The sequence below is a fragment of the Aulonocara sp. 'chitande type north' Nkhata Bay genome, linkage group LG3, assembly GCF_057382095.1.
Source record: "Aulonocara sp. 'chitande type north' Nkhata Bay isolate Kocher_YH1m ecotype deep benthic linkage group LG3, A_spYH_male_GT1.1, whole genome shotgun sequence".
In the NCBI taxonomy this organism is placed as follows: domain Eukaryota; kingdom Metazoa; phylum Chordata; class Actinopteri; order Cichliformes; family Cichlidae; genus Aulonocara; species Aulonocara sp. 'chitande type north' Nkhata Bay.
In genome coordinates, this window is record NC_141346.1 from 11,883,967 (window position 1) to 11,896,618 (window position 12,652).

At 41.8% G+C, this 12,652-nt stretch overlaps 1 protein-coding gene across 1 annotated transcript; it reads right to left on the bottom strand.

Moving 5' to 3' along the window:
* Positions 1 to 2,252: 2,252 nt before the first annotated feature.
* LOC147333974 (uncharacterized) lies at positions 2,253 to 3,675 on the bottom strand. Its single transcript, XM_086286800.1, has 4 exons — positions 3,620 to 3,675; positions 3,398 to 3,541; positions 3,053 to 3,163; positions 2,253 to 2,943 (listed from the first exon to the last, which is right to left on the bottom strand). Exons 1-4 carry the CDS (start codon positions 3,621 to 3,623, stop codon positions 2,741 to 2,743), a joined length of 462 nt encoding a protein of 153 aa, XP_086142926.1. The 5' UTR covers positions 3,624 to 3,675; the 3' UTR covers positions 2,253 to 2,740.
* Positions 3,676 to 12,652: the final 8,977 nt, after the last annotated feature.

Below are 12,652 nucleotides of genomic sequence, written 5' to 3' on the forward strand. Positions count from 1 at the left end.
TCTCTTGGCAGAGGTGGAAACGTCTTTTTTCCCTCTCTCTCTATGTTTCCCTGCTTGGCTTGTACTGTACGTATAATTATGTACACATGTTGTGCAACTGGAACCAGATGATGTTTGAAGATTTGGAATTATCTCGCTGATATTTTGCAGAATTGAATGATTGTACAACATATATCTTTAGATTCTTTTTTTTTTTTTTTTTTTTTTTTTTTTTTCTCAAATGACATCAGAAACAGCAGTATGCGACATTACGTGATGGCAGAGCTTCAGTTCATCCTTTGTCATTTTTTTTTTTTTTTTTTTTTTTTTTTTTTTTTTTTTTAAATAAATAGGACAGGGGGAATGAATGAGAGAGAGAGGGGGAGAGAAAGAAAGAGAACCAAAGGGGAGAAGAGACGGTGAGAAGGGGGGGGAAGAGAGAGAAAAAAAAAAAAAAAAACTCCTGGGTCACCTGTATGGAGAAAAAACAAACAAACAAACAAACAAAAACAAACAGAGGAGACAGCAAACAACAAAGAGCAACATAATAATAGAGAAAACAAAGCACCATCACAATAAACTAGCTAGTCATAGATATCAGTATTTACTAAGTAATAAACGATATTGTGCAGCACGCAAGATAGACAGCGTACAGTGTGCTTTGAGGCAGCAGCCAAGAAAGCTTTAGTCCGCGTCTGTGAATACCCATGTGTGCATACCTGTGTGGATCAGCATGCTTGCATTCCAAAGGTTTCTCCATGTAATGATCTGCTAGGGAGTGTGGGGGGGCCACAGCCCCGTCCTCCAGGGTGTGAAGCGGGTATGGAGGAGATCAAAACTCCAGACATCCAGAGGCCCCCAGAACACAAGAGACCATGGAAGACCAACAGAGGGGCAGCCGCGCCACTGTCCCAGTAAGAGCTGAGGAGAGTCCCAGATGAGGGCTCGCCCAGCAGCCGCGGAGCAGAAGTCAGGGGGAGTTGCAGTGACGCGCCCGTGAGCTCCGCCGGCCCCCAGCTGCGCCTGAGTGACCGAGCCCTAGGCCGAGAGGCCGGGGGCACCCCACCTCCAAAGGGGCCCGAGCGAGCCCCAGGCCCCAGGCCCCGACAAGCGGCCGCCAAGGAGTGAGCCGGTGTGTACCCGGACGCCCACCCCCAGACACAAAGAACCACCAACACACCGACACCTGAGGGAGTCCGCCACCGGCAGGGGAAGTGGTGGTGGGTGGAGATAGGCCTCCAAACCTTGGAGGGCCTGAGGTGTCCCCAGAGAGGTGGCGTCTGATACCCAACCTGACATATAGACACAGACATACAGGCACACACAGACACAAACATCCATTCCCACCCTCATGCTCTCATATGCACTCACTCCACACTCAACCAACGTGGAGACAGACATAAAGAGACGTTGTACACACGATCACACTCCCCAAGCGTACTCTACAAACCGGGTCTAGGTACCCCTGCCCCTGGAGGGGGGAATTGCACCCAGACCCAGGTGGTGTTACCCTTTTCCCTGCGGTGGGGAGAGGCAGACCACCCCGACTCCGCAGCAGCAGGGAGGCCCCACACCCCAGACCGCAGTCGGACGGCCAACTCCTCCTACTAGCCCTCCCGCTCCAGCAGGCCGCAGAGAATGGGGGTGAGAGAAGACTCCAAACCTCCCTCCACCCGCTCATTGTAGTGTTGATGCATGTGTGTTCTAAGGTGCAATTAAAACCCAGGAGGGCATGGAGCTACCTGCCAAGGAGCAGCAGGTAAGCGCATAGTCCCTCCTGCTAACCCTCAATGACTAAGTGTATTTAAAATTGAGAGGTGGGCAACGACGTCAGGGGTGAGGTATACACCCTGATGGTGATTTGGACTCCGTGATTGTGCCCACCCCCAAGATCCTATATGTATGTGTAATGAGAGTGTGAGTAATGTGAATGTCTAAGTTGTGGGATAAAATTGAGGCAGAGGCAGCCAGAAGGGGACGGGGGGGGGGGGGGGGGGGGGGGGGGGTAGCCTCCTCTGCACCCTGGTGACATACCCCCACTCCAAGGCCCTGCATGTGTGGGTGGTTGTGGAGGAGCGGGAAGAGGGAGGCAGCTGGAGATGGGGAGGGAAGGAAGGGGGGGGGCAGGTAACCCCTCCCTGGGGCCAGCTCCCCCGCTGACCCCAGTAGGCACTCCCACCCTCCGCGACCCGCCAGGGAAGGGGGGCCAGAATTGAATGATTGTACAACATATATCTTTAGATTCTTAAAAGAACAAGACTTGGGTGCACAGGTATACATTTATTTGAGATTTTCTCTAATCCACAAGGCACAAAAATTCTTCAGGCTTAAATATCTACATAGACTCACTTAAATCTTTTAAGAAGTGGTGCTAAAGCTTCTACAGAGCCAAGATCAGCTAAAACAGTTGTGTGTCAGTACAGGTTAATCTGATGTGTCACCAAGACTGAAGCTGTCACATTCAAATGAACATTGACTCTACATCTACATCATCAGCGTGCGTGTCATTCATAGAAGCTGCTGGGAGAGTTCAAGTAACATAATAATGAGTATACACACTTTGTACGTCAAAATGTTTTAGAAATGTTAAAGAAAACAGTATAAATGTATAAAGGACTTAAAGAAATTAAAGGAGCAAATTTTAAAATATTTGAGGAAGGATAAAAAGTAAAGACTGTTATTCATGAAACTCTATTTTCATCCAACTCTTGGTAAATAAGTGGTTTAAAGAAAAGTGGACTGTGATCTTTTTCCCTGTCAGCTAAGAGAAAAAGACCAAAGAGATCAGCGGGGACACAAAAAGCAGGAGGTGGGCTGTTGTACTGCTGGCTCTGTTGCAGAGGTCACCCTGGCAGCAGCTGATTTTTCCTCCAATGTCTGCTGAGAGCTGTTCAGTTTGTGAATGTGAACAAATCGTCTTGGAGGCACAGCCCTTTACTTTAGTAGTTGTCACTCCTGCATTCACTGAGAAAACAAAAATTATTCAACTACAAGTTTGAAAAAAGAATCACTGAATGTTCCTCTAAGCAGAAAAGAAGAAACATGCAGAAACGTAATGCTGTAGGCCCATTACCTGCTGCTGAGATGCAGTAGTCCTCATTTTCATTGCAGCTGAGAGTTTTGGTGCAGTCCTTTTCATCACACTGGAAGCACTTTTTCCCATTTGGAGAGGAGATGCTCCAATCTATGAAGCACAAAAATATATGTCATATTTCTTTCATTGATTATTCCATCAAGTGCCAAAAAACTTCAGATACGCAAATACTGGATTCTTTCTCATCAAGTGAACTTGGTGAGTGAAAAAATAAACAGTCTTAAACCTCATTTTGTAACTTTTTTCACATAATTAATAAAATCTAGTTATTTATCACAACAGGAAATACTATTCCACAATACCAAGAAACATGGTGTGAATTACCAGGGACATCTTGAGAGTTGCAAAGATCAGAGGTGCAACACATGGTGTTAATTACAGCTTGGGAAAATCCGAGATTGAGTGAGCCATTGAAGCACTGATCAGGTGTAAAACAGGTTCTCAACACACGTTTAGTTTCCAAACCACCTGAAACCAAAGAGGAACCACTGTCAGCTCAGTAAGGTCAAAAAAGAATAGAAGAAGAACTATAAAATAAAATCTTACCCATTTTTGAATTAATTCTGGCTGAACCACAGCGAGTATAGGACGAAGGACAATCTATTTTTGTCTCAGTGCAGCCTCCAGATGTTCCAGGTATGCAATCATAGCATTTCAATGGGCAGGCTGAAAAACCACAAAATATTTTATAAAAAGAGAGTTAAATCATGTTTTCTTGCATTAACTGTGTGGATAAATTGTGAAACACTGACTAAAATAGATTCAAACAAAGAACAAAAAAAATCCTTTACAGGAAGTAGACACATTGCTGGGTTGTACATGTTGTAAAAGCAATTTAAAAAAGTTTCATTGAATATTAGAGTACACACTTCCTTTAAAAGAACAGATAACTGAACAAAAACTTGCCTTTAGGGAGCAGCACAATCCCAAGGATCAGCACAAGGATCTGCATCGTGAGATGATCAGACAGAAGTGAATTTTAGTTTAGTTTCTGTTCAGGTTATAAGTAATTCTTATTGGGGGAGTGGTCTCCTCTCTCTGACCACTCCTTAACTCTTCCTTTGACAGTGAAGGAGCCTGACTATCACAAATGTTTATTTGCACAGCAAATATCAGCCTTTCTTCAATTTGTAAATTAACAATCATACTGGCAAACACGTTATTTGAAAAGATCTTTGAACTTTTAGATGCTTCTGAGATCCTATGAAAGCTCGTAAATAATCAGTTCAAAGAAAAGGCTAGTTCAACATTAGCACCTTGAATAATTTGAAAATGATTTGGTTAACTTCAATCGGTGACTAGCTTTGGGAAAAGCCACTAATGAAATGTAATCACTTAAAATCCAGACAAATACAAAACTCTTGTGGAAAAATACTGTACAAATATTACTAGTTTACTAGTGGACTAGTTGCATCAAAGGTCGCACTTCCTGCTGTCGCTGCTGTATTGTCAGGGGTTGACATTTGTTCTATCACAAATAAGAGAAATAAGACACTGCAGACCAACTCAGAGAGTTTTTAAACGTGCGCACGGGTGGGTGCCTCTGAGAAGACACACACACCGATTGCAGGCTTGCTTGCTTTATTTATAGGGCAAAGCAGGTTACATAGTACTTCCTCTTCTGCGAGAAGTCGGGGAGAGTTTAGGCATTAGCTCAGCTTATCTGACCTTACACACACTGGAGTAAAGAATACAGAAGTATATCATGCTTTATCTGACATCACAGACACTGAAGTAAAGAATGCATCATGTTCTCTTTAACAATAGGCTCGGTTATGTGAAAATATATGAACACTTGAATATAAGGCACACTTGATTATATTGTATTTCATAAAAATCCTCTTACATGTATAAAAGTAAATGGGAGGAGAGAGACCACTTCCTCTACACTGAAAATGTTGCACTTGTTCCACAGTGTTACGACCGGGCTCAAAAGCCACAAAATAAACATGGAAACTAACACTGGAATTTGACAGGGAAGAGGGTGCAACACACGGGGATTAGCAATGGTTTATGTGGGAAGTCAGTGTTTAAAGACGTTCATGATGTCTTTGTAAGCAAACCTATTTAAAAGGTAAACATGAAAGAACGTCTTTCTACATTCATGTTGGTGGTCCTGTTTTTTTTAATTCATGGATTTTTAATGGTAGCAAATGAATAAAATGGCCTAATCAGTTATTCTAAATGTGAATAGAAGTTTATAATGTTTACCAGTTTTTCTCAGTGAGAATAGTGTGTGACAGCTGACAGCGGCATGGTCAGTATTCGGCTGGAGCTTTGAAACCATGGTGGAGGATGCAGGGTTTCCTCTATAGCCCGGGAGCAGAGAGAACAGTGGGTATGCTCCTGACCCAACATGCAAAAATAATTGCATGTTATTATTATTATGTTATACTTATTATTATTGCATGCAATAATAATAAGTTTCTGAGAAAAAAACACGTGTTATAGAATAAGAAAAGGTGTGGCCTGCACCTCAGACGTGCTGCTTTGTTTACAGCAGTGGTCTTCAAACTTTTCACAATAAGTACCACCTTATAAAATATATGGCTCTTAAAGTACCACCTTATGACCGACATTATAGTAGTATTTAACACCATATACAGTTTACATGAGAAATTTTATTTCTTATACTAATTATATTTTATTTAACTGTCATAAACAGGATGTGACACGTGATAATAATAACAACTGTACTGCATTAAAACATTCACAGCAGGTTGGAAATCCAGTCATTAAGTCATGAACCCTCCGTCCAGGTCCAAACTACTCTGTGTTTATCAAGGCTGTTGTGTTTTTAACATGTTTAAATTCTTTGTATCTTGCTCTTTTTAATCTGAACAGGCCCCTAAAACGAGGCAGTGATCACTGTCAGACTCTCTTGGTCTTTGTTTCCATCGTTCGTTTTAAAGCTCAGTTTTTAAAACCTTATGATGTAACTACAACCAACACATACAGCAGTAAATTAAAGACTAGACTCGTCGTATTGTGGCTGGATTATCTCAGTTGTTCTCGTGACTGAAGTTTGGTCCATTTACAGCACCTGCCATGTGATTGCATTTGTCCCTGACCATCGGGAACCCTCATGTTAACTTGCAAAGGAAGATGTTTGGAGGGGGTGAGTGCAGGTCTGTGTCAGTGTACATGCCTATGTTTGTGTGTGTGTGTGTGTGTGTGTGTGTGTGTGTGTGTGTGTGTGTGTGTGTGTGTGTGTTGTGTGCAGTGTTGGGACTAATGCGTTACAGTAACTACGTTATTATTGTGGTAACGAGCACGGTAACTAGTTATTATACCAAAATCAGGAACGCGTTAATCATTACTGGGATTTAGATAGGCTCGTTATTCGTTCGTACTTTTCTAAGTAGCTGACAGCTGGTAACTGTGCAGGGGCGGGTCTAGCAAAGTGTTGCCAGGGGGCCAGGTAGGGCATTAACAGGGAAAGGGGGGCACAAAGAAATACTTTTCTTTCTTATTCTCATTTAAAATATCTAGCATTAAAAAAAATAATTATCTGAATCTTACAACAAACGATTGATAGATTGATACATATATACCATCAGAACAGTGTACATCACTGTCACAACAGTGTTTGTTTTCATTCAAAGGCTTTATGATTTTTCCTATAATGGTGGGCCGGTCTCTAGTCTAAATGCCCGGGCTGATTTTTTTTGTCGCAGTCCAGCTCTGTATGCAGCTGATCTGCAGTCTGGTGTTACCTACATCTTCCTATTCAGAAGCAGAATTTCCGAGTTCTGAGTACAATCAAAGCACCACGACTGCAGTTTTTGTGTTGGTTGTAAAAAGCAGGCTAGAATCATGGCGGCGGTCAACAACGGTCCAGGCGTGGGATTTCTCTCGTGGAAATGTGCACATTATTTTTTCCTTTCTATTGGTAGGTGGCACAGTGCACTTGTGGCAAGTAAGCAAGTTAGAAGACTGGCAGTCTGGCTGGTATTCAGTTACGGAAGCAACACATTAACAAGAGAATTCTGAGTAAAACCAAAGTTACATTCCCTAGTAACTAGGTACTTTGAAAGTAATGAGTAACTTGAAGTAACTGAGTTACTTTTGATAGAAGTAACTAGTAATGTAACTAAGTTACTAATTTAAAGTAACTTACCAAACACTGGTTGTGTGTGTTCTGTGCACAATCACGAGAAAGTGTCCCTTCACCCAGTTAAGCAAAAGTCAACAATCTTTGATCAACGCGGCCTTGAATGAGGGGAAAGAGAGTCACAACAAACAGTCTTATTATCTAAAGCACGTGATAGCAGAGCTGTACTCAATCAGAGCATTGTATATTATTTAATCGAAAAGGTTAAAAACCCACATATATTTGCATATATTATAGAGGCCAACAATAGTACTGAACGATGACCGTAGAAAACATGGACGACCTAACAGATGTAGCAGCTGCAGTCACGGAGAAACTTTATCTCTAAAATGGCCACAACAGTTCCTATTTTCATGGCCTGACAGTGTGAAGCCTCCACCTACATCACTGAACTGCTCCACCCTGTTCGACTTCTGTACTCTTCACTCTGTGACCTTCTTTAAACAGCTTGGTTCATGTGTTGCCTTCATCAACACTGTGTTTGTATGTCTGTAAATAAGAGTTTTGGTTGTTGTTGTTTATTTAAATGAAAGAAACAATGATAATGAGTGAATTCCTTCTGTGAATGAATGAAACATGAGCAGTATGTAAGTTTTAATAAAGATTTGCATGTAAATGCTCTTTACTCTGAGGATCCTCAGCCATCACTGTGACACGTGCCTGTATGTGCACATCTTTACTTTTAATAAGATGTTTCAACATGCAGACGTTAATCTAACACAGTAACAGCTGCCTTTGTTTCAGATCCAGCTCATTCCAGTTCACTGACAGAGACAAAGTTTTGGTGCTGCGATAACGACTCTGAGCCGATGAAGCTCTGATAACTCTGATAACATCTCCCTCCCAGTAATAAACTCCCAGCAGCAACTGCCACAGGCAAATGGGCATGAGGCAGGGTAGTTTCACTTCCTGTGTGGTGGATCATAAATTTGATTAGTTTTGAAGTTGTACATCTCTGTTCCTTACATTTCATGTCATGCCTTTATTAATGTTTTATTTGTTGCTTTGACTGTTTTCGAATAGAATATGCAGTGGGAATATAGAGGGAGATAAGTAGTGAAAGTTTTGCCTGGGTTGATTGTGCGTCGATCCATTGTTAATGCCTCAGGGCTCCAGTAGGTGGGTTCGCGCGCTTCCTCCTTCACTCAATACAGACGAGTGAGAGTGAGAGCTGCGTGTCTGTGCCGCTCTTTCACCTCTCCTCACTATTTCCCCTGTTTAAGGTAACTGTCATGCACAAATCTGTATAAATGTGTGTTACTGTTGATTATTACATTGTTATCATTGTTCATTGTAGCGGAAGATGTGAATTGCGGACTATTTTGCTGAGAAGTTCCAGTTAATCTCTGTTGCTGCGTATGCTAGTTTTTGCTATTGCTCCGCCATATTGTGTGAAGATTTTTCTGTTACTATCTGTATAAGTTAACTACTGAAAGACATGCAGTACTTAAAGTATTATTTCATTGCTGTGGAAAGTTAGTGACTGTGTCAGCTAACATGTGCGAGTTAAAAAGATGTTTTTGTCTAATGCTACAGTTCATGTTATCTAAAGTATTCTCATCAGCTAATGCAGCGAACAATAGTGACTTAGTTTGGATACAGTTGTCCTGAGACTGAGTGCATCCATAAGAATATTGTTTTGGTTGTATTGCTTCTGAAACTCAATACAGACGAGTGAGAGTGAGAGCTGCGCGTCTGTGCCGCTCTTTCACCTCTCCTCACTATTTCCCCTGTTTAAGGGCACAACACCTGCAGTTACAGTAAAACAGTCTTTGTAATTCACATCTGTGTGACTCGTTTAAGTTTTTTGTCCTGACAGTGAAACTCTTACAGATACAGATGTGACGAGGCTGCTGCACATGTTAGTAAATCTGTCTCTAAATCTGCTTTATAATTTCAGCCTTTGTTGTGAACACGTATTTTTCAAACAGCAGGGTCAGACACACTGTGGAAAAGTAAGATGCACGTTTTGTAGTCCATCTTCTGGTAATTGTAGTTTTAACCCTGTGGACATCCAGCATCACGTTGTTAATGAAAGAGTGTGTAAGGTCATTCTCAGCACATGGCTCTGTTATTTCCTAACTCCTTATCAGTTCTCCTAGTGACCTTTCCTTGACCTCAGTGGAGTTTTCACTGAGGTCAAGCTTGAGCATGAAGGTGTGTGAAAATTTCAAAAAATTGTCGAAATTTCCTTCACCTCATTGGTGTTTTAGGACTTTCAGACTGTTTATTAAAAAAGGTTGATGGTTTGCTGTTCAAACTGATTTCCTGTTCCTTGTATATTTGTCACACTTACATGTTTCAGATCAGGAAGATGTAGCTTTGGATTTGTTCCCTTAATAACAAACGCCTCCATTTACAATCTTTATTTTGTATTTTCCTTGTTTAATATTTTAATGTGTTTGATCTGAAACATTTAAGTGTGACAAACATACAAAAACCGGGAAACCAGGAAGGAAACAAACACAGTTTCACTCTGTCTGTGTTTGTTTCCAACGTATGTTATGGTAAATGGCCTGTATTTATATAGCGCTTTTCTAGTCCCTAAGGACCCCAAAGCGCTTTACACAACCTGTCATCCACCCATTCACACACACATTCACACACTGGTGATGGCAGCTACATTGTAGCCACAGCCACCCTGGGGCGCACTGACAGAGGCGAGGCTGTCGGACACTGGCGCCACCGGGCCCTCTGACCACCACCAGTAGGCAACGGGTGAAGTGTCTTGCCCAAGGACACAACGACCAAGACTGCTTGAGCCGGCAACCTTCTGATTACAAGGCGAACTCCCAACTCTTGAGCCACGATCGCCCAGATGTTCTTATGTGTTGTTTGTTTGAAACTTGTGATCAGTATTTTAAAGTTTTTAAACTGAACTCAAACACAAACTACAAACTGGTCAGACATTGAAATGAATTGTTCCTCTGAGTATCTGAACCTGCTGTTGTGTTGCTTTTGTGTGCTGCTGTCACTGATGGCTGCTGCTGTGACAACAGACACACAAACAGTTTGATGTCATCAGAAATCCCTCTGCATACACTGAGAGAAAAGCTGCTTTACTTTCACACTCCAACACTGTTGTCATGTCCTGCAGTCTGAGTGTAAAACAACACTGCCCCCGTGAGGTCAAACTGGAGCATTGCACATGATAATTCGCATCCAGCAAACGTCTTGGACCTTCACACACATCTGACCCTGATTTAGTGGAGACTTTAGAAATTTCAGTGTTTCTAAAGTCTATTTCCTTTCTTATGATAATTTTAATTACTATTATTTGTTTTTGTTATTTTATGTGTCATAATCTTTTATTTTGTAGTTGTTTCAAAATGTTTTATTCTTTGTATCTGTACTTTATGAACTAATGAGGGATCAAAAATGCTGTAAAAATGAATTTTTTGTATGCTTGCTCTGCATATACTGCAGAAGCTGGGTCTTCCTTCTGAAAGGCACAAGTTGTTCATCCACTGTAACACAATCACTGAGAATCACTAACAATCACCCTCGACTCCCGTGACGTGTCCTCTTCTCTGCTCCTGTGCCTACACACACCCCGTGTGTCCTGCAGTCCTGTGTTCCGCTGTCCTCCTGAGGAAAAACAACAGACACAGCCGTCATGGCACCAACTCCAGGAGGTATACACTGAACAGCACTTTAAACACTGACATGGAGTCTAACTCAACGATCCTGCGCCGGAGGAAGCTCCATCACTCTGTGGAGACGAGCCTGATCAGACTCTGTGAACACTGAGTTTTCAAGCTTTTCTAATCCTGTGTGTGTAGCAGGAAAATACAGTCAGAGTTCAAAGGCCAAACATTCAAAACCAGCAGCTACACTTTTTAAACAAAACTCAGTCGAGGAAATAACTGATCACTGATGTGAAGTCAGGGAGTACCGAGGTAAACTTTTCTTATCTTTGAGAGCTATTAAAACAACTACCAATGACATTAAATCGTTCTGCTGAGTGACAAAAATACCAGTAGTTAATACATTAGATGGTTACCTAGGCAACTAGGAATCTGTCAGCTACAAATTGATGCATGAACGATGGGATCAGTTTATACTTGCATGTAATTTTACTGAAACAGCTGATTGAGGATTAGTGTTGTTGAAGTTTTTTGGTCCAAAGCTCAAACTCACATAATGAGGTCAAATTTGATCTTATAAACAAAAACACTGATCCCAGTAACAGTGTTCATGGATACTGAGGGTAAGCAAACCATACAGCTGACAAAGATAAAGAGAAAACTGAAATCAGATTTTGATAAATGAAACATTCAGGTGTGAAAATAATATAAATATGTAATCTGAGCTCAAAATGATGTAACTACAGTCAGTGGAAACAAAACCATCAAAGTGAAAAATGTTCAAGTGTTGCCTTCATTTGTTTAAAGACATAAAAGTTATTTTTGCTGACTGCAGTTGCAGAGAGCTGTCTCTGACTGCAGTTTCAGGTTTAGTTGAGCCAGCTAACTGTCACGGCTGGGGCGGCAGTCGTGTGGAGGGTGAGAAAGGAGGATCCAATAGCAGACAATGGCAGAGGTGCAAGTGGGTTTTATTTACAGTGCACAAAACCAAGGTGTGGGCAGAACCGAACATAAACCTAAACTGGGAAACCTAATGCAAAAATGGAGGACATGAAGCGAGGAGCAGAGAGACATGAAGAAACATGGAACAGTGCAGACTACACGGGAGGTTCACAGAGAAATACAGACGACGCCACGAGAAGCAGACACCAACTATAAATACACACACCAGGTAATCAGGCAATGGCACACAGGAGGGGACACAGCTGGAACTAATGGACATAACGAGACAGGGGAGAGGTAAAACTGAACACACTGACATGAGACATGAACTTTCAGAATAAAACAGGAAACAGACACAGAACCAGACAGGACACTGAACTTGACAGGCAGACTCATGAGCAGACACAATAACACCATGGACAGACAGAGGGAACACAGAGAAGGGGGAGCAGGCAGGCAAAGAACAGAAACCTAACAAATGGCAAAATCACAACAGAATACACACTCTGAATGAACAAAAGCATAAGGAAACAAAACACTGAGTCCTCAGACTCAGGACTAGGGATGGGTATCGTTTAGGTTTTATCCGATACCGGTGCCAAATCGGTACTTTTGAAACGGTGCCGGTGCTTAAACGGTGCTCAAACCGGTGCTTAAAGAATGGAGAACACAAAATTGGTCCAAAAACCTCTCATTTTCAGCTGGTTTTATGTAAAAAGATAACAATGTTAGCCTTTTCTGCAGCTATGGGGCATATATGGTATCACTCTTGGCTGGAAGCAGTGCTTAAACAATGGAAAAAAAACACAAACTTTGTCCAAAAACCTCTCATGTTTAACTGTTTTCCACTTTTTCTTTGGTCATTTTAGCCTTTTTGGCCAGGGTGAAGGGAGTATCTGCCATCAAACAAGAAGACAGCCGCATGTAGCTATGATG